At 45.6% G+C, this 21,375-nt stretch overlaps 1 protein-coding gene across 1 annotated transcript in view; it reads left to right on the top strand.

The window, feature by feature from the left end:
- The window catches only part of LOC130119431 (myosin-10-like), a 119,036-nt gene that overhangs the window by 9,482 nt on the left and 88,179 nt on the right, over window positions 1-21,375 (top strand). The window contains exon 3 of the mRNA XM_056287934.1: window positions 24-180. Coding sequence (XP_056143909.1) covers window positions 24-180 — 157 coding nt within the window. The remainder of the gene's footprint in view (window positions 1-23; window positions 181-21,375) is intronic.

Here is a 21,375-nt window from a genome sequence, read left to right as displayed (position 1 = left end):
GTTTTTTTTCCACATCCTTACAGACATATTCTGGCCTGTTCTGTGTGGTCATCAACCCATACAAGAACCTGCCCATCTATTCAGAGAACATCATTGAGATGTACAGAGGGAAGAAGAGGCACGAGATGCCCCCACACATTTACGCCATCTCTGAGTCGGCATATCGCTGCATGCTTCAAGGTAGGGCTGAGATGACCTGCATGTCGAATTTGAAACAGCTGTCTATTGCATTGCCTACCAACACGGGGATCACCAGTTTGAATCCCTGTGTTACCTCCGGCTTGGTCGGGCATCCCTGCAGACACAATTGGCCCTGTCTGTGGGTGGGAAGCCGGATGTGGGTACATGTCCTGGTCGCTGCACTAGTGCCTCCTGTGGTCGGGCGCCTGTTTGGGGGGGAGGGGGAACTGGGGGGAATAGCATGATCCTCCCACGCGCTACATCCCCCTGGTGAAACTCCTCACTGTCAGGTGAAAAGAAGCCGCTGGCGACTCCACATATATTGGAGGAGACGTGGTAGTCTGCAGCCCTCCCCGGATTGGCAGAGGGGGTGGAGCAGCGACCGGGACAGCTCGGAAGAGTGGGGTAATTGGCCAAATACAATTGTGGAGAAAAAAAACTGCGCATGCACTGATTGTTCCCAGACTTTCCAGGTACTCGGTGCTACGTCTAATGAAGTCCTAGGATGAAATTAATGAGTTGTTTTCCTGGTAACAGTGATGCTCACTAGGAATGGGACACTGCTGAAGTGACTGACAATGTACACTGTCGCTTTTGGCTTTTGTTTTGAAAGGAACATTGTGGGCCTTAGTATTGTCAAATGTGACTTGGATTGTGGTAAAGGCCGATTGCTTTGCGAATGCGCTTGCATTTAGGACTCTCCCGGCAAGGAGTTTAGCTCGCTTGTAGGCGGCGTGGCATTTTACTGCATAGCCGAGGAGATTAGTGTGCGAAGGAAGTGTGTGAAGTGTGTGAAAGGTCACAAGGTCAGAAAAGAGGTGACATTAGTAATTTGTCTCCAGCGTTATCCAGTTGTGGGGGGGGGGTCAAGTAAATAATGATCTATCAGGGGAGACTCAGCAGCTGGGACATCAGTCTCACGTGGTGAATTGATGGCCTTTGATGTGTTTACATAGTATCAATAGATTGTTGCACATTGTATCTTCTTTGCTGATAATTTGCACTTTAACGTCATGCCAAAGTTACCTGATTTCTACATATTTCACAAATTACAGACCGTTAAGGTCTGTTGTTATGTTTGGTAAATGCCGTGTTTGGCATAAAATGTTTGTGAGGCTTACCGAGACATAACCGCTTGGCTCTCATGGTCGCCCATTATGTTGCTTAATAGTGAAGTGACCTTATTTCAGTTGTTTTTCTTTTTTCCCAAGCACACAAATACAAATTCACATTGTTAGTCATTTTTCAGTATATTACGTACAACTATCAAGTTACAACAAGGACCTTTGTTGTAACTTGATAGTTGTACGTAATATACTGAAGAATGATGACTAACAATGTGAATTTGCATGTGATCATTCATTTGTATTTGTGTGCTTGGGCAAAAGGAAAAAACAACTGAAATAAGTGACCTTATTTCAGTTGTTTTTCTTATATAAAACTATTTGAGAAGCAAGTTTATTGGTTATCAATTCATCTGGACAAGAGTCCTTCTCTGATTGTTTGCCTTTTTAAAAGAAATATTGTGACAAGCACATGTTGTGTTTTATGTGTGTGTGTGTGTGTGTGTGTGTGTGTGTGTGTGTGTGTGTATATATATATATGTACACACACACACACACACACACACACACACACACACACACACACACACACATATATATATATATATATACATATATGTATATTTGAAACTATTTGACGTACTCTTCATCATAAATGAAAAGCACCAGCTGGCTTTCTTAATAACTGATGTTGATTGTGATCCAATTTTAATAAGCATTGGGGGCGTCCGGGTAGCGTAGCGGTCTATTCCGTTGTCTACCAACACAGGGATCACCGGTTCGAATCGCCGTGCTACCTCTGCCTGTTCCTGCAGACACAATTGGCCGTGTCTGCAGTTGGGAAACCGGATGTGAGTATGTGTCCTGGTCGCTGCACTAGCGCCTCCTCTGGTCAGTCAGGGCGCCTGTTCGGGGGGGAGGGGGAACTGGGGGGAACAGCGTGATCATCCCACGAGCTACGACCTCCTGGTGAAACTCCTCAACTGTCAGGTGAAAAGAAGCGGCTGGTGACTCCACATGTATCGGAGGAGGCATATGGTAGTCTGCAGCCCTCCCCGGGTCAGCAGAGGAGGTGGAGCAGTGACCGGGATGGCTCGGAAGAGTGGAGTAATTGACCAAGTACAACTGGAGAACCCCCCCCCCCCCAAAAAAAAATTCTAATGAACATTGGGTAATGGCACCGATTTGGTTTTATCGGCCATTTCTCTGGTATAACACATGACTAACTGCCCAATGACTTGTCTGCATTCCTTCTCAGTTGCAGCATGCTGAGCTTATAGTGGCAGAGCTGGAGAACAGTCTCTCAGACCAGTCTTTGAATTATTAAAACATACATAAGATGTCTAATCTTTATGGTGGTGAGAGGTTAGCCCGTTGGAACCAATGCCTTGTGACAGAGGCAGTTAGAGAACGGGGGAGATGGAGAAGACGACAAAGAGAGAGAGAAATGAGGCTCCAGCAGCAGCAGCAGCTTGGGGCCAGTCCTCAGGATGTTACTATCTGGAGTTGCTGCACTGATCCCATGAAGCTGTGTTTGCAGCCTACACAGATCTGTTATCAGCTAGGTTTGTCACAGACTGCAGGCCTACCCTTAGCTTGTTTACTTATTCTTTTAGAATTAATTTGATTTGTTTTTTGTTGCTCAACCTGCAGAATATACATTCTCATCTGTTGTGTGAGGTGGAGAACAACCAGAAACAGGCTTGTGACTTAGTTTGGGTCCCAAAAAAAAACAAACTAAGAATGACTGCTTTGGAAAATCAGATCATTTATCGAAGTCTTATCAGTGTTTAAACAGCTTTATCCTGTGTACTACATCTACTATTTTTGTCAAACTGAAAGATTTGATGCGACAACCGCGTTGGCCTGTCTCACTTTCCCTTTTTTTCTGGGTCTCTTTCAGTCTCTTCACTCGTTTTTTCCATTGTTGGAATTGACACATTTCAACATATTTCCCTTTGGATGTTTGTTGGATTTCAATGCATATTAATCTTGCATATCATCAATGTTTTCCATGTGTTGTCTGGCTGGTTTCTACAGCTGCAGCTGCAAAGCTCCAGGCTCTCCGAGTCTGGTTGACGGGCTGGTGGCTCTCTGTCATTATATCCCTTCAGGCTTGCCTCTGGTCCCTGATCTCAGCAGGCTGGATCTGCCCACAGCTGGGACCTGGCCTGGATCCGTGGGTTAAGCAGGGCTAGATCTTGGACGTGTAATAAGGCAATCGGTTTTTCAAAGGTTGGGTCTGTACCCAAAAGCGGGTCATGCGAGGACTCATCGGGGCTAGCTAGTATATTCTGGACAACATTGTACATGAAGTTATTTGCTTTGATATGTTGCCCAATCTTTCTCAAGTAACTAGAACATCACACAGACTGAAACATTGTACTCTAGTAGGTTTGTACTTCAAGCAGAATAAATGGCCCCTTGCACTTGCCATATGTTTCACACGCCAAATATAGCTTCACTGAGAACCACTCACACACGCCCCTCCCTTGCTATTATCACTATGTGAAATGCTTGATTCAACGCGAGGCACATCTCCTGTGCCCCCATTCCTGCCTCTGACCCCCTTTTTTTTCCTGTAAATGGTGTTGATTCTTCATGCAGACAGTCCCTCGTTGGGGTGGGGGGCAGACGGAGGAATGCAGTCATCATTGTTCAAGCCATCCATATCCATCCTACCATGCTACGTTCTACCGGCTGAGTCATCACCGAGGTGCTGTGGCTGACAAGGCAGTCTGCTATCCAACTGCTGGGCTCCCTGGAGCAGGGATGATGTGTCGCCCTGCATATTTGAGAGTGCGTTTATTTGTGCAACCAAAATTACCTTCCTGCCTCATGCTGACATATCAGACAGAGGTGTCACTTGGTGAATGAGTACACGTCGACTGGTAGCACCGAGGGACTTTTGTGATTCTTGGCTGAATCCCCTTGAGAATGTTTGATTTGGATTAAGATGAATTCTTCCCTATTCAGCATCACCACAGACATCCCAAAGCCATGACAACAGACTTTTTACAATATCCAGCTCCAGTGGCTTGCTCATTTCCTCTCATTTTCTTTTTCCGCTCTCTATTGAACCACTGGAAGAATAAAATCGCCCTCATCCTAATGGGGGCTTTTTGTTTGTTTTTCACTAAATGTGAAAAACACAACTCCGACTCCACTGGCAGCTTTCGTGATGGCTCCCTCTCTTCCTTTGTAAGGGAAACAAAGAGGGACAAATGCGAGGAATGTCCATTTTCTCTTCACCAGGCCATCGGGGTTGCCATGACGAGGCTCCTGTTCAACCGGCAACGCTCCGTCTACCGACCAGTTCAACCACAAGGCTGGGCTCTTTTTGTGCGAGAGCGGGTTATTGGTGTGTATTTGTGGCAATTTACATTAATTTTTGCTCCTCCTCCCTGATTTACCATAATTTTGTACATCTCGGGCCCATCCCAAGCCATCTGTGCCGCACCATCCCCTCACTGCAGCCCAGCTGTTGTGGAGAGGAACGGTGGCTGAATATGATCCGTAGCTTCTGGTTATGAGTGACTGAGGTGAATACCCGGGATAGGCTCAGTTGTAGCCTAAATACCAGCTCTACTGGTGGATTTTTAGGAATGAGTGACCAGACCGCCTCAAGTCATAGTGTCCAAAGTATTTATACTCGCCAATAAGCAGGGCAACATTAAACTGCCAGAATATGGCAGGTTTGACTCCGCGTTCCCTCTGATGCTGAGAGGGAAATGCCTTTATCAGTGGCGGCCCAGATGAGGATTTTTGGGCCAGTTTTGCACCATCGATCAAATTGGGAAAGATAGCGATGATGCTCATCTCTAGTCCATGTTCAGGGACGACTTTGCCACAGAGATTGAGGGGTCCGGCTGGAGCTGAGGGCGAGAACAGAGACTCGCGTTCATTAAACCACCAGATAGGTTTACCGTCTCTCTGACCCTGATGGCCTGGCTATGGCAGAGGATACGACGAGGCCGTCGGTTATCTTACCAGCCACATTGCGTTTTCGTTTCTTATTTTTAGAAAAGAATTGCGCTTCCAAATAAAAGTAGAGGCCCCCTGGCAAAGTAGGTGAGAGGCTTTGTAAACTTTTGCTGAATTTGAATGGCGACGATAGCCCAAAACTGGTCAAAACACATTCTGAATATCACAAATATATGGAACAGGGTGTCAGTTTATGAAAAAAAAGGGCACCACTGTCTCTGTTTCATTTCTGTTGATTTTTTTTCCGCGTCGCCCTACAGACAGAGATGTGGGCTACTGCTGACATGGAGCACTAAATCTGAAATCCCTCTAACCCTGCAGAACAGAGAGCGGGGCGCAGGGGCGAGTGAAGCGGTGGAGTGAATGAGCTGGATTTGTTTTTTTTTTTTTTTAAATGGAGAAGGGAGGGCCAAATGGGAGAGGCAGAGAGGAGTGGGAGACCGGGGCATGGTGAAGAGCCTGGATGAGACGAGAGCCGGGCTGGTGTTGGAAGAGAAGGAGAGAGGAAGAGGGGGACAACGTGAGGAAGGGGTTGTGTAAGAAGGTATAAAGGAGAGAGTGAAACGTGGAAGGAGGGAAGAAAGGAAAGCAAGGGGAGAGAGAGATGGAAGGCAGTGGGGTCAGTAGGAAAAGGGTTTATGGGAATGCGGAGCACAGCCAAGGGTAGACGGGAAAGGCAGAGGGGGCGACCAGTATTGTGCCTCACAATGGAGGCTTTGTGTGATCTCATACAGGGGGCTGGAACCAGTGTGGGTGGGTGTGGGTGGTGGGTGTGTGTGGGTGGGTGGGTTGAAGAGCAGGGTGGCTTGGAGCCACAGAGCTCCTCCCCAGGAACGGAGGCCTTGTGTCAGGACGGTGATGGGTAGAGTGAGGGGCTGGGCTGGGGTGTACGCTGGACCTGAGTGACAAGACAGGTGTGGGGGACTCTACGGGTGTGGGGGCTGGGGGGGTTCCTCGGAGGAGCTTATACAAGTGTGTGCCTGTGACCCTCTATTGGTCATCAAACGGACCGTCTGTGTGCTGTACATGCTTGAGAGATGAGTTTCAGACAAATGGTGGAGCCTGCTCGAAGAGCATGCTTGTAGCAATGCGTACACACACACACACACACACACACACACACACACACACACACACACACACACACACACACACACACAAACTTAAGCATGTATATGTTGGCAGATACCTCTTTAATGGCCAACAGCTGCGGGGTTCAACCAGGATAAAATCGTATTTCCGTTTTCTGGCTTGTTGATCAGAGTTTTGATGTATCCCCCTATACACACACACAAGCGAAAGTATGGACGCACTTCTGTACCTGCATACATACATACATAACATGTTCACCATACATTTGTCTCTAACTGGGCAGGATGATGACGGGGGGTAGCTGTTCTGTGTGTGTGTGTGTGTGTGTGTGTGTGTGTGTGTGTGTGTGTGTGTGTGTGTGTGTGTGTGTGTGTGTGTGTGTGCTTGCAGTGTTGGGGAGTAACGGAATACATATAACGCCGTTACGTATTTAGAATACAAAATATGAGTAACTGTATTCAAATGCAGTTACAATTTAAATGTATGGTATTCAGAATACAGTTACCTTCTTGAAATTAATTGATTACTTAAAATTTTTTCCCTTTGGTGCCATTCTTATTTTTAAAAGGATTGCGACACAAAATGCAGTGAAAGTGATACCTAAATGTTAATTCAACAGTAAATTCAGTAAAACAATATGCTATATTTTCATCTTTGTCTAAGGTTTTTCATTCTAACAGCTATGGAAATAAAGAAAACGACATGGAAAGGTTCTCTTCTCTCTTTTTTTTTTACCAGATAAAAAAAATCATAGATCTTTTGTGTTTACATACTCTTCTAGCCTTTGTTAATATACTATATTTAAGGTGACTCAAATGCATTCAGCCAGTTGATAAAATAGAAGAAACTCAATAGTCTACTCAAGTAAGTAGTATTGTGTGAATGCTACATAGTATACTGTTACACAAAATGTAAGAAAATATTAAAGTAATCCAAAGTATTTAGAATACGTTACTCACATTGAGTAATCTAATGGAACACGTTACAAATTACATTTCATGGCATGTATCCTGTAATCTGTAGCGGAATACATTTTAAAAGTAACCCTCCCAAAACTGTGTGTGTGTGTGTGTTTATCTGGTGGATGGAAAGACAGCCATGTCTTGGCTGCTTTATCCTCACTTGAGAAGATTTGAAGTGTTTTCGAGGTGGAGGGGGTATCAAGGGTGTAGTTGAAATCGGAGGATGAGGTTGTATGTAGAGCGTTATCCATGAGCGGCAATTAATCTCTTTGTCACAGCGAAAACAGTCGTATATAAGAAGGTGGATCGGGACTTGCATTATGCAGTGAATCCCCTAGACAGCCTCGCAGTCCAGCGCTGCAGCTTTTCTGTGATGATCTGCAGTGTTTTGGATAATACCTGCTGTCGTCAGTGTGCGCCTCATGCTCAATCACTTAGTATGCTGCATGCCGACGCTTCCTCACATGGTTATTGGGTAACACAAGCTAGTCTGGCATCGCTGTGGGATTGTCAGCACGCAAAACACCCATAAATTAGAGATAGAAGTGCTATTGTTTATCAGATTGGATGTAATAGCACGACTTTTTGCTTGGCTGCTGAAAATGTAGTGTGTATCTTTTGATAGATTGTGGTCCTGATCCCTACATATTTTCTTTTTAAGTATCTAGGCTTATCGCCAATGTGGTAAATCCTGTCTGCCGTTCATCTCTCAGACATTCTTAGTCAGTTCCTCATTGTCCAGTGTCGCTGTCAGTGGTCAGAAGTAGAGTTGTGGAATATGTCATGTAGAATAACAAATACACCACGCCCGCAGACATTGTGCCTGCTATGGGGTGTGTGTGTGTGTGTGTGTGTGTGTGTGTGTGTGTGTGTGTGTGTGTGTGTGTGTGTGTGTGTGTGTGTGTGTGTGTGTGTGTGTGTGTGTTTTGAAGGAGTTAAGCAGCTGAGAGTAGAACAAAATGTTTTTGTGTAAGCATATGTGTGTGTGCAGGTTTAAAGATTTAATCAAAAATGTTTGATACCTTTCCCAGCTGGCATCTCCATAGCAACAGCTATTATATGTATTGGTGTTCTGGGCATCCAGGTGGTGTGGCGGTCTGTTCTGTTGTCTACCCACACGGGGATCGCCGGTTCGAATCCCCGTGTTACCTCCGGCTTGGTCGGGCGTCCCTACAGACACAATTGGCCGTGTCTGCGGATGGGAAGACGGATGTGGGTGTGTGTCCCGGTCGCTGCACTAGCGCCTCCTCGGGTTGGTCGGGGCGCTTGTTAGGGGGGAGGGGGAACGGGGGGGAATAGTGTGATCCTCCCACATGCTAAGTCTCCCTGGTGAAACTCCTCACTGTCGGGTGAAAAGAAGCGGCTGGTGACTCCACGTGTATCGGAGGAGGCATGTGGCAGTCTGCAGCCCTCCCCGGATCGGCAGAGGGGGTGGAGTAGCGACCGGGAGGGCTCGGAAGAGTAGGGGTAATTGGCCGGATACAACTGGGAGAAAAAGGGGGATACAAATCCAAAATAGCATTCTGTGTTTGCTCCTCTATATGTTATATTTCATTGGTGCTGGTTGCATTCAAGTGTAATGGCACTGGACAGGAAATGCATCAAGTCTGCCACAAAAGGAAAAGAAGAAGAAGAAACTTGCATATCCATTACAGAAGCGTAAGCAGTGGGTGCTAAGATACAGAGCTAAACATTATCCAGTGTTTAATTAGGTCTAATTAAATATTTAATATGGCTTGATATGTTGCTCAATAGTGCTGTGTGGGATGGCATTGTTGATCGGTCTTGCACATTACTGCTGGATTAACTTGTCCGTGTTGAATCAGCAACCGTCGAAAAATGTGATCCGCACGTGAACACTTTCTGTTTGCTCAGGATCACATTTGTTTCAAATGGAATTCTTGGATTTCCGGTGTGAAAATGAACCGTTGTGACCACCAGATGATGCCAAATCCACCAAAACCGAAGAAATTAAGGCTCGCCACTTTAAATATGTGACCGGTGAGAGATCTGGGTAGCAACTTGTAACATTTTTGACATGAATACATCTTTATCATGGTCGGTGGCATCCATCCATCCATCCATTATCCGAACCGCTTATCCTACTCTCAGGGTCGCGGGGGGTCAATGTAATAATAAAGTTTTATATACAGTGAAAACATGACAGTATCCCAGGCAAAATTGGTATAGCCTCTTTGTCTTGTCCTTGTGAGTCTGCCACCTGGTAAGATCTCCTGCAAAAACTCCCTGCCCGCTGATGCGAAGAGGTTGCGTCATCCAAAACAGGAAGTGCATCCTTTCGAATGTGGCTGAAGGGTGTGCAGGTGGAGCCTGTGTGTCATTTAAACATGGCAGATTGTGTTGAAGAAAGACGTGTGCCACAAGTCTTTCCGACAATCATGCAATTTTGAGCAAAAAGAAAAGGGTCCCCACTTTATAAAAGTGAAGAAGGCAAAGAAAAAGAGTGATGGAGCCCGGGGAGCAGCAAAAGTGAAGTACTGCTGGGCGTCCGGGTAGCGTAGCAGTCTATTCCGTTGCTTAGCAATGCGGGGGAGCTTCGGTTCGAATCCCCGTGTTACCTCCGGCTTGGTCGGAAATCCCTACGGACACAAGTGGCCGTGTCTGCGGGTGGGAAGCCGGATGTGGGTATGTGTCCTGGTTGCTGCACTAGCGCCTCCTCTGGGCGGTTGGAGCGCCTGTTTGGGGAGGGGGCTGGGGGAATAGTGTGATCCTCCCACACGCTATGCCCCCCTGCTGGCGAAACTCCCCACTGTCAGGTGAAAAGAAGCGGCTGGCAACTCCACATGTATCGGAGGAGGCATGTGGTAGTCTGGGGGGGGGGGGGGGGGTGAAGTAATGCTGACTAAGGTCAAACAAATTTATTCATTTTTTTCAAAATTATTTACCGCTTTAGTAAACATATCAGGTGTCTACAGTCGTAGGAGGAACCAGAGGATGACGGCATGCTGGGGGAAAAAAACCAAGCTGCTTATTTACTGCAACATTTGCCTGAAGATCTATGACTACGTGGAAGTGACATGTTTTACAAGTGGCATGAGAGATGGGAGCCATAGTGGCGTGTGTGTGTGTGCGTGTGTGTGCGTGTGTGTGTGTGTGTGTGTGTGTGTCTGAATAAACAGAGTCGTGGAGCTCAGCATTGCGGTAGGCCTGATTTAGTGGAGAGCTGCTGTCATGTCCTGTCCTCCATCTTCCACAGTGTTGTCATCAATGAGACATAGCAGGGATAGCAACAACCACACTTGGGCGGATAGAGTTACCTGACCCGTACCCGGACACAGATATCCGAAATCTCCCTACCTTGTGCATGCCAGGGGTAGGCTGCTTGACTTTGTTAGTCTGGCCTATAAGATTATTGATGACCTCTGTTGTGTTGCTAACCTTTTTAACTGCAGGTATCTGCAACTCTTAAAAATCTGTCCAATATATGAAAGATCATTGGATTGCAACTCTTACTACATCCATCAGCCCCGTGATGGCCTGGCGGCCTGTCCAGGGTGTCTCCCCACTTGCCGCCCAGGATAGGCTCCAGCATCCCCGCGATCCTGAGTTGGATAAGGGGTTTGGATAATGGATGGATGGATTGCATCCATCAGTGGCAAGTTTTATCTTTGGTTTATTTTTGGCCTTCAGCATTTGTTTTTTTTTTTAATCTCTATATCTCTCTATCGCTACCGCTCTCTCTCTCACTCTATCGCTTTCTCTCTCTATCTCACTCTATCGCTCTCTATCTCACTCTGTCTCTCTGTCTGTCTCTAGCTATATCTTGCTATCTCTGTCTCTCTCATCTCTATCGTTCTCTCTCTGTCTGTCTCTATATCTCTCTATCTGTCTCTCTCATCTTTATGGCTCTCTCTCTCTATTTATGTCTCTCTATATCTCTCTCTCTCATCTCTATCACTCTATGTCTCGCTATATCTGTCTATCTATCTATCTATCTATCTATCTATCTATCTATCTATCTATCTATCTATCTATCTATCTATCTATCTATCTATCTATCTATCTATCTATCTATTCCTTGCTGCGGTATTGGCCTGTTCTTCCCCCCCGGTTCCTATGAAGTTCATCCCATTTTAATTCACGTAGGAAAAAAAATGCCTGTGGCCTTTAATCCTTCTTAAAATCAGCCTATTAAAGAATTGGTTTAGCCAGTGTTGTGTTAATATTTCTGTTGTCGCTTCTCATCTCCCATATCCATTTGTTTTTGAACTTGTAGCTTAGTACTAAAAGATGCACCCATACATTTTCCCTGTTCTGCCTGAACCCCTATCCCCTTGAAACCGCCCCTTTGTCTGGATTCCTGCCGGGGTTGCAGGGCTTTGCAGTGTGATGTTAGAGGTGCCAGCGCAAACACACACTCACACACACGTAAACACACACACACACACACGTACACACAGTCTCATCCTGTAGGATTATGGCGGGCCCGGTGGTCACAAAGAACCACTGTGGACCAAACAAGCTGAATGACGACAGCCATCTGCAATCGATTACATCGCCAAATACTTTCCACCATATCTCCTGCTCTGCTTTCCCTCCCCGCTGCCTGCATGCAGGGCAACACCCAAAAGCACTGAACTAAATTTATACTTGCTTGGAAGCATTTGTGCAGGGGTAATTTTCTGTATAACCATAACCCTGTGTATCTGTTTGGGGTTTTTTTTTCCTGTTTTTTTTTTTTTTTGTTAAGACTCAGAAGTGGGGGGGAGTGTGTGTCTGAGCAGTAGTGACATCCCACCGGCGGAGATAATTGACGTTACAGTTCTATGAGGCATTTTCTTTCCAAGAGGTAAAGCTAGCTACAATTATCGTACGGGCCAGTGGTACGAGCCCTCACGGCAGGTGTTGATGTATGACGCGCGATCGAAGTTGAACGCAAGATTTAAATGGCTGAGGCTAAGATTTGGCAGATGGCGGTTATTTCTGAGAGACCCCATGTAGGAGCCGTGGGCTTTGAAACCAGCAAACCACCTGGGATGAAAGGTGAACAGCGGGTAAAATCACTGACAGACGTGGCCAATAAGTACTCGCCCTATAATATGGCACAGGGATGAGTTACATCAGATACTGAGTAAGTGATACGCTGCCTGGTGCGTCTCTGGTTTCTCTCATGGCAAGAGTGAAAACATATTCATCTGCTTAGCTTTTTTTGTTGTTGCATTCTTTCTCATGAAATCATGCAGATTAACATGCAGCATTTCCTTATGTATCACGTTAGCTGTGATGATCCTGGAAACTGGAAATTTCTCCCGACTCCTGGGATTCCCCACGGGAGAAAAGTTACAGCACAACTGTCTATATATCATGGCATCTATTCAAAAAAACAGCTTTTCTGGAACTGCAGGATTATCCCCACACACACACACACACACACACACACACACACTTCCCACATTTACAAAATATTTCAAAGGAAACGTGCAAGGCAGACCCTTACAACCACAGCCATTAACAGACACGAGTTTCACAGTAAACGTCCATGTTGGTGCGCTTTCCTGTTTTAACAAGCTGGTCTTTATAAATAAATAATCATTTAGATGGAGTCTTCCTGTATTATAGACAAGAATACAACCCCCACCCCCAATCCTCCATTGTTGAAAGATGTCATATATTGTCGTATATGTTGTATATTTTACTGATTGTAAAGCCCTGACTGGACTTATTGTGGAAAATGAAAATATACGGTAAGCTTGTCGGTGTTTTCTTCTATTTTGGTGCATTAGGTAGTTTGTCTGGCGTGTCCAGTGTCTTTAGTGAACCACAAGGAACATCGAGTCTCGCTGTTATGTGGTTTGCCTCTTTATCTGTGTGTTTCTATGTAGTGTGTGTGTGTGTGTGTGTGTGTGTGTGTGTGTGTGTGTGTGTTGTTTATTTGTCTGTCTGTATCTCCTGATCGGTAGGCTTTCTTCTCTCTTTGTCCTCACAGAGAAATACTATAGACACATGCTATTTCAGAGGTCTTTTCAGCAGAACCTATGATGATTACTGCACCAGACCAACACCTCCACACAGGGCACATGCCAGACTGAGTTCTCTGCACCTCGGTTTTAGATTCCTCTCTCTCTCTCTCTCTCTCTCTCTCTCTCTCTCTCTCTCTCTCTCTCTCTCTCTCTCTCTCTCTCTCTCTCTCTCTCTCTCTCTCTCTCTCTCTCTCTTTCTCTCTTACATTCTCACTTAATCCCTCTTTGTCCCAAAGACTTTTCTCTTTTCACCCCTGCATCAGAAGCATTTTAAAAATGTGCTTTGTAGGACTTGAGAGAGGAAAGACTCCATAAGTGGGTCTGAATGCTCAGTAGAGCTCAGTAAGCTCGTGTTTAAATGGTTCGTTTGCAGCACTCTCATTAAAGTTGTCATTTGCAAACAAGCAAGTTAAGGGATTAGATAGAGTGCATGTCGTGTCGAGTGCATTTAGTGTATGTGCACCTTGTATTATCAAGTGGTGGAGAACATGAGAACCTGCAGGAGAAAGTACATTTACATTGCCACATAGGTGTATCAGTAAAACAGTCACAGTCAAACTGTCACTACAAGGGCGTCCGGGTGGCGTGGCGGTCTATTTCGTTGCATACCCACACGGGGATCTCCTGATCGAATCCACGTGTTACCTCCGGCTTGGTAGGGCATCCCTACAGACACAATTGGCCGTGTCTGCAGGTGAGAAACCGGATGTGGGTATGTGTCCTGGTCGCTGCACTAGCGCCTCCTCTGGTTGGTTGGGGCGCCTGTTCAGGGGGGAGGGGGCGCTGGGGGGAATAGTGTGATCCTCCCCCTGGTGAAACTCCTCACCGTCAGGTGAAAAGAAGTGGCTGGTGACTCCACATGTATCAGAGGAGGCGTGCGGTAGTCTGCGGATCAGATCAGATCAGCAGAGAGGGGGTGGAGCAGCGACTGGGATGGCTCGGAAGAGTGGGGGTAATTGGCCAAGTACAATTGGGGAGGAAAAAAAGCAACAAAAAAAACTGTCACTACAAGAACATGAAATATACTTAAAAATAAGTGTTTCATGTTTATGAATCCTGGTTTTGTCCAAATATATCACACCAGGGAGAGCTGAAAGGTCTGTATGCAGACCTAGGCCTAAATCTCGATGTGTCCCATCTGCCTCCCTGTCTCCATCTCCCCCTTCTGTCTGTTTCTGTCTGTGTGAGAGGAGACTGGCCCCCAGTGTAACCAGCCTCCCATGTTATAAAGAAGCAGAGACAAGGCTGAGACTTAGTTAACCTAGAGACCTCTCACTTTAAATCACGCTTGTGTGTGTGTGTGTGTGTGTGTGTGTGTGTGTGTGTGTGTGTGTGTGTGTGTGTGTGTGTGTGTGTTGGGGGTCGGGGGGAGGGAATCGGGGGTAGCCGTTGCCTGCTCAGGAAGTTAACATGCTGGGTTGTGGGCGAGAGGAAGCCTCTTTAGGTGTGAAAGATGAGAAGGGCTTTCTCAGTGTGTGTGTGTGTGTGTGTGTGTGTGTGTGTGTGTGTGTGTGTGTGTGTGTGTGTGTGTGTGTGTGTGTGTGTGTATATGTGTGTGTGCGTCAGATTTTTTTCGTAGCCTCTCACCCTCTGCATGGTGGTCCCTTTGGTCACCTCACACTCATTAAACACAGTTGTAATTCATGGGATTAAGGGAGTAATGACATTCGCACATATGTGATGCCAGTCTATTTCTGTCTATGATTTCAGCTGTCAACTCGTTTCCATTGCATCTGCGAGTGCAACGGCGGCCGACGTTGACATTATTTTTAGCCATAAATTCTATTTTGTTCCTCCAGCGTCCTACTTTCCATCATGGCCCTAAACTGCCTCTCTTGTCCCTGTCTACTCTGCTTGCGTACTCCACTCTTCTCAGAACTCTTCCTGCCGTTTCTACCTTTCCCATTCAACCCCTCTCTCTGCTTATCTGGCTGAAATCCTCCTAATACACTTTTCTTCTGTTCCCGTCCACCCATACAGGAGGACCTTCAGGCTTGTGTCCCGTGTTTCCGTTAGCTGGCAATGGCCGTCTTTTGGCTGATAAAAACACTCGAAAGCAGTAAATAAAACTGTTGCCAGTCAAAATGTCAGGAGCGCTATATAAAATGCAACTTGATTGATTGATTATTGCCTTTTACACTTGTATTTCGTGACATAACACCTTTTATACTTTTATTTATGAGCTGCAGGGTGGAAGTCAAATATAGTACCTCATTTCTTTACTTTACAGGCTAACTTCTATTCTATTCACAGGATTTGCCATTATTCAAATGTGAGTTTTGCCAGTCTGAGCACTGGACGGACCTCCTAGTGAGTTATGAACCCGGCGCACATGGATGTCCGCCAGTAAATTTCTCAAAGATCCAGTAAATCAAAATGTGGTAAAGCTTTACAATTAAGCGAAAGTAGTAAGTGTTAGGTAATAGGTAATAAGGCCCTTATAAGTCCTTATAAAATGCCTATTAACATTATTATGTGTTAATAGGACTATCCAAGTGTTAATAATGGTATCATAAAACGGTTTTGGCCAGTAGGTGGTGCTTGCAAAATATTGCAAAACTGACTTTTTCACACTCGTCTTAGGTTGTAAGTCCAACATGCATAAGACTTTCCACTTAGCCTCTAATCACCCTCATGATTAAAAGTTTTTAAGAATTTTGATAGTCCACAAAATGCAAAAGTATGACTTACAAGGTCCTTATTACCTCAAGGGCCTTATTAACTAATGCTTATTAGAGTCTTATAAACACAACATTTTTTTTATTTTTGGTTTTGATATACTATATTAATCCCTGTGGGGCAGTTCTTCCTCTGCATTTAACCCATCCTAGCTGTGTAGCTAAGAGCAGTGGGCAGCCGCCAGGCAGCGCCCGCCCGGGGACCAACTCCAGTTCGTCCTGCCATGCCTCAGTCAGGGGCACAGGAGTACTAACCCTAACATGTGTGTCTTTTTGATTGTGGGGGAAACTGGAGCACCCGTAGAAACCCCACCGCAGACATGGGGAGAACATGCAAACTCCACACAGAGGACGACCTGGGATGACCCCAAGGTTAGATAACCCTTGGGTTCGAACCCAGGACCTTTTTGCTGTGAGGCGACAGCGCTAACCACTGGGCCGCCAAAAATAATGTTAATAAGCATTTTATAAGGACTTATAAGGGCTTTATTACCTATTAACTAACACTTATTACATGCACTTGATGTAAAAGCATTAGCAAAAATGTTGACATTCATATTGGCCGGCAGCAAAATAATTCTTAACAGAAACCTGCCATGCCCTTCTTTGGTCTTTGTCCTCACCCGTAGTTAGTTGTCCCCTTACTCTGTTTACTGTGGCCCCTACCAACTGCTGCCATCTACCAGGATGCCCAAGCGCCCCTATGACATAGTCACGGGAATGTTCCACGCCCTGGGGCCCCACCGTCAGTCGGGAGGGACCACAGGGTCATCGAAATCCCAACACACTCACAGAGACCGTTGCGTTCAAGGGGTCAGTTACAGCTTTGGGGTTGTCTGTAGGTTGAAGAATGCTTATGAATACCTAACTGGCAGCTGGCGTGGATGGCACTGCAGTAAATATTACAATCAAGCTGCCGAGATGCTCAATAGCCACTGATTTTGCAAATTGGTCTTTGTAAATAGCATTAGCTAGATTTATAGGGTAGATTATGCAGAGCATTTCCAATTACAGTTCCCCACTTGATATCAATTAAATAAAGTTGCCACGGAGTTTAATTGGGTGTGTTTCCTTGCCCTAATTAGGTCCATTTCTTTTTGCAAGTTTTCTACAAAGTACATAACTTTCAGTCTTTTCATAATCACTGTTGGAGGATGTTTTTTTTTTTTTATTATTATATCCGGTCAATTACCCCACTCTACCGAGCCATCCTGATTTTCTGCACCACTCCCTCTGCCGATCCGGGGAGGGCTGCAGACTACCACATGCCTCCTCCGACACATTTGGAGTCACCAGCCACCAGCCCCTCAACTGACGGTAAGGGGTTTCACCAGGTGGACGTAGCACTTGGGAGGATCACGCTACAGGCGCCCCAACCGACCAGAGGAGGCGCTAGTGCAGCGACCAGGAGACACATACCCACATCCGACTTCCCACCCGCAGACACAGCCAACTGTGTCTGTAGAGACGCCCGACCAAGCTGGAGATAATACGGGGATTTGAACCCGTGTTGGTAGGCAACGGAATAGACTGCTATGCTACCCGGACGCCCCTGTTGGAGGATGTTTAACCCCAGCATCTTCCCCAGTCCCCCCCCCCCTTTTTTTTTTGTCTTAATCTTATCACAATCACTATTAGAGGATCTGTAGTTCTCTCCTCTCTGTCCTGGCCCTTTCGAGACCTCCTGGTTTGTTAGTGTTATCGAGACTATTGTTGGAAGAGTTACAACTCTCCCCTCAGCCTGAGTCCTTATCCCTCCTCTAAGCTCTGTTTGTGTGTCTTATCGTAATCGTTCAGAAGCTCTGAAGTGACAGTTAAACTCTGCAGGTACTCTGAAGCCTTGCCAGATCTCACTGTTTGCTGCTTCCCCCGTCTGGCAATGTGGATGAGTGTGCGCGTACGCACGCACACACTCTCTCTCAAGGCATGGTGCCATTGGTTTTAAGTAGCACTGGAATCCATCTCGTCTATGTTTTAGGTGTGTCTGAAGAAACAGGTTGCTGTCCATCCCAAATGACCTACTCTACCATCTTTCTCATGACTGTGCTCCATGGCTAATGATGTATTTGTGTGTGTGTGTGTGTGTGTGTGTGTGTGTGTGTGTGTGTGTGTGTGTGTGTGTGTGTGTGAAGGCTCAAGTGGTTCTTATCATACGCAGCAGGGTTTGAAAGACCAGCTCGCTGGCACTTGCTCAGGATCTCTGACATGTGTGAAGCGGTCGCTATAGAACCAGAATTTTCACTGCGTTCGTTCGTGTTTTATGAAGCGGATTGTGAGAGCTCGCGCACCGGTGTGGAAAAAACTGTGTCACATCCAGTTGCAAAGGATTGAGGCGTTTTATGGGGGGGGGGGCTCGTAATGTTGAACATTTTGATTTCTTTTTTAGCTGACATCCATTTTGATTTTACTTGTCTTTTTTTTTCTTTTTACTCGATACCCCATAGAAAATAATTACTTCCTTTCAGTGCAAATGGTTTTGAATAGGCTTCGCCTATAGCACGATGATAGAGGTGAATAGGTTTCAGCGTACATAGGCCCGGATAATTTTCCGATCTGTAAGGGTAATAATATGGAACAGATTTGGATTTATTGCAAAATTTAAACAATACAGTCAAAGCAGACGTCAGAGTAGTCATGTTGAATAGCTGGTGAGGTTTCGTTGCTTGTTCGTAAGGTGTCAGATGTAATACTTTAAACTCGTGTATTAACACAAACCGATCTTTGTTCTGTTTGTATTGTCCATATTGTGCAGTTACAGATCTGAGCTGGCCTTCTCAGAAGCACCATTAGCACTGTGATTATCGTGTTCTTCACAGTGAATGGACCCAATTAAGTTCTTGGTGCTAAGAGGCTTCTGGAGAAAAAAAAAGCCCTGCCTTGGTTTGAGAATGTGCAGAATGTTTTTAGTGATAGCGGTTTAGGGCCCCAGAAATTCTGTCTCCTATGCTCGGACCATGGCTCATTAAAAGTTTTAAAAACAAAAGTCTTTTCAAATGTGTAAACCTCCGAGAAACTGGGCTGCATCCCGGCGTGACTCATCGTTCTGGAAATCAAGATGTTGAATGGATGTTAGAGGTTAATGTGGGGAAGAGAATCACTCTTGTGAGTATATGTCAGATTGTGTCTTACCCCAACATTCGGGTGATGTGTTCTTACAACGTCCCGCGAAGTTGAATCGGTTCATCTGGAGACCAAGTTTAGTGGGCCAAACGTTTCATCACTCATCTAAGTGACTTCATCGGTCTCTGCTGACTGCAGGTATCCCCTTATAAACAACACCATTGCACCACAACCGAGACCAGCAATCAGTTTCATATCTAAATTGCTGTGACCATTAACTAGAGTTAAACTGGCCATGTGTACTATTCACAGAGGATAGGGGAATATTTTCAATGACAGCATGGTAAGATGGCGACAGATGTACTCTTAAGCCCCTCCCCTCGATTCAGGGATGGTCGTTCCCTCTTCACGTAGATGGCCTCTTTGACGCCCCATTCAAACTAGGGTTCTTCCCTATCAAGGATGTGCACAGCCTCATTCTTTTTTATGATTAATAGTTTATTTTTTTCACAATCAACAAAACATATATAGAAGTATTTCAATTACAAATGACATGGATATTAAACCAGAATGCGATGGAAACAAAACAAGCACAACCGGACCGAAAATAAATAAAAGATAGGAGTGATGTACTGAGATAAGGAAAGAAAAAAAAAGAGAACAAAAAACAAACAAAAGAAATAACATGACTGCATTGCGTGGAGTGCTTAAAAGTTTACAGCGTTGCTTGTCAACAGGTATTCTAACCAAATGTATCTCAGTTATTTGCATTTTATGTGATATGTTACTGTTATTTTTATGAGCTGGAAACGCCATTAAACGCTCAATATATAAGAATGGTACTGCCCCCATTTCAAGTGATATTCCTCCACCTTGTCAAGCAGCCTATATGATAACTGTTCTAGGGCAGCCAGCTGACCAAGAGATGTGTGCCACAAAGATGGCTCTGGTGCAGAGGAGGCGTTCCATTCTTTGACCACAAGTTTCCGTCCTAACATAAGGGCAGTCTGCACAGCCTCATCCTTGAAAGAGCGGCCACTGGCCTGTAGATGGGTGTAGACTGCAGAGTCCTGGCCTGACGTGTTAGCTCTTCTGCATTGTGCCATCCTCTTCACCAGCGTCTGTTTAGTTTCCCCGATGTACAAGTCATGGTAATACTCACGAGTTAATGTGGTCTCTCTGTGGACAGCCACATCAAGTTCACCGGGGAGGATGTGAAAAATGACAGGTTGGCCTTCCTAGACTGTGAAATTGCAGTTGGTGATGGGGACATTTGAAAGTTGATGTTTACTGTAAACCAACACATACTGATCAGTACTTAAGGTTTGACTGTCATCATCTACTGGAGCACAAACCAGGAGTCATCAGGACGCTGCACCACCGAGCTGATAACGTCCCCACCGACACAGCAGCCGGAGAAGGGGAGAAATCCCACTTTAAACAGGCCCAGGTTAAGTGTGGTTATCCTACCTGGGCGTTTGTCAAAGCCAGGAAGATGCCCAAACAGTGCGCCAGCCGATCCAAGAGAGGAGAAGGACAACAGCTGTCTAAGTGTAAACCAGTGGTGATTCCGTATGTGGCGGGAGTGTCGGAAAAGTTGACATGTGTTTTCCAAACACTGCGTCTCGGTTGCTTTCAAACCCCAAAACACACTGCACCAGAAATTGGTCCACTCCAAGGACCGGGTCCCCCGACACAAACAGAACAATATAGTGTATGCTGTTAAGTGCCAGGAGGATTGCAGTGACTTTTACATTGGGGAAACTAAACAGACGCCGGCCAAGAGGATGGCACAACACAGGAGAGCCAACACATCAGGCCAGGACTCCACAGTCTACACCATCTACAGGTCAGGGGCCACTCTTTCAAGGATGAGGATGTGCACATCCTTGATAGGGAGGAACGCTGGTTTGAACAGGGAGTCAAAGAGGCCATCTATGTGAATAGGGAACGACCATCCCTAAACCGAGGGGGGGGGGGCTAACAGTACATCTGTCGCCATCTTACAATGCTGAATACTTGGCACCTTACAATGCCAAGTATTTCCCAATCCTTTGTGAATAGTACATATGACCATTGTAACTCTAGTTAATGGTCACGACAATTTACATATGACACTGATTACTGGTTTCGGTTGTGACTCAACTGTGCCGGTTTAGTCGTTATGCGACGGTGCCGTTTATAAGGTTGGGGGATACCTGCAGTCAGCTGAGACTGGCAACATCACTTTAATGAGTGGTGAAATGTCTCTCCCAATAAACTTTGTGTCCAGATGAACTGATTCAACTTTCTGAGATTTCTTTACCTGGATTACTGAGCATGTACCATGACCTTGATACAATACACACTGACCTTCTATTGACACAAAGTGCAA

The sequence above is a fragment of the Lampris incognitus genome, chromosome 10 (assembly GCF_029633865.1).
Source record: "Lampris incognitus isolate fLamInc1 chromosome 10, fLamInc1.hap2, whole genome shotgun sequence".
NCBI classification, from domain to species: Eukaryota; Metazoa; Chordata; class Actinopteri; order Lampriformes; family Lampridae; genus Lampris; species Lampris incognitus.
The sequence above is the reverse complement of the archived record's forward strand: the minus strand, read 5'-3'. Positions and strand labels throughout refer to the sequence as shown.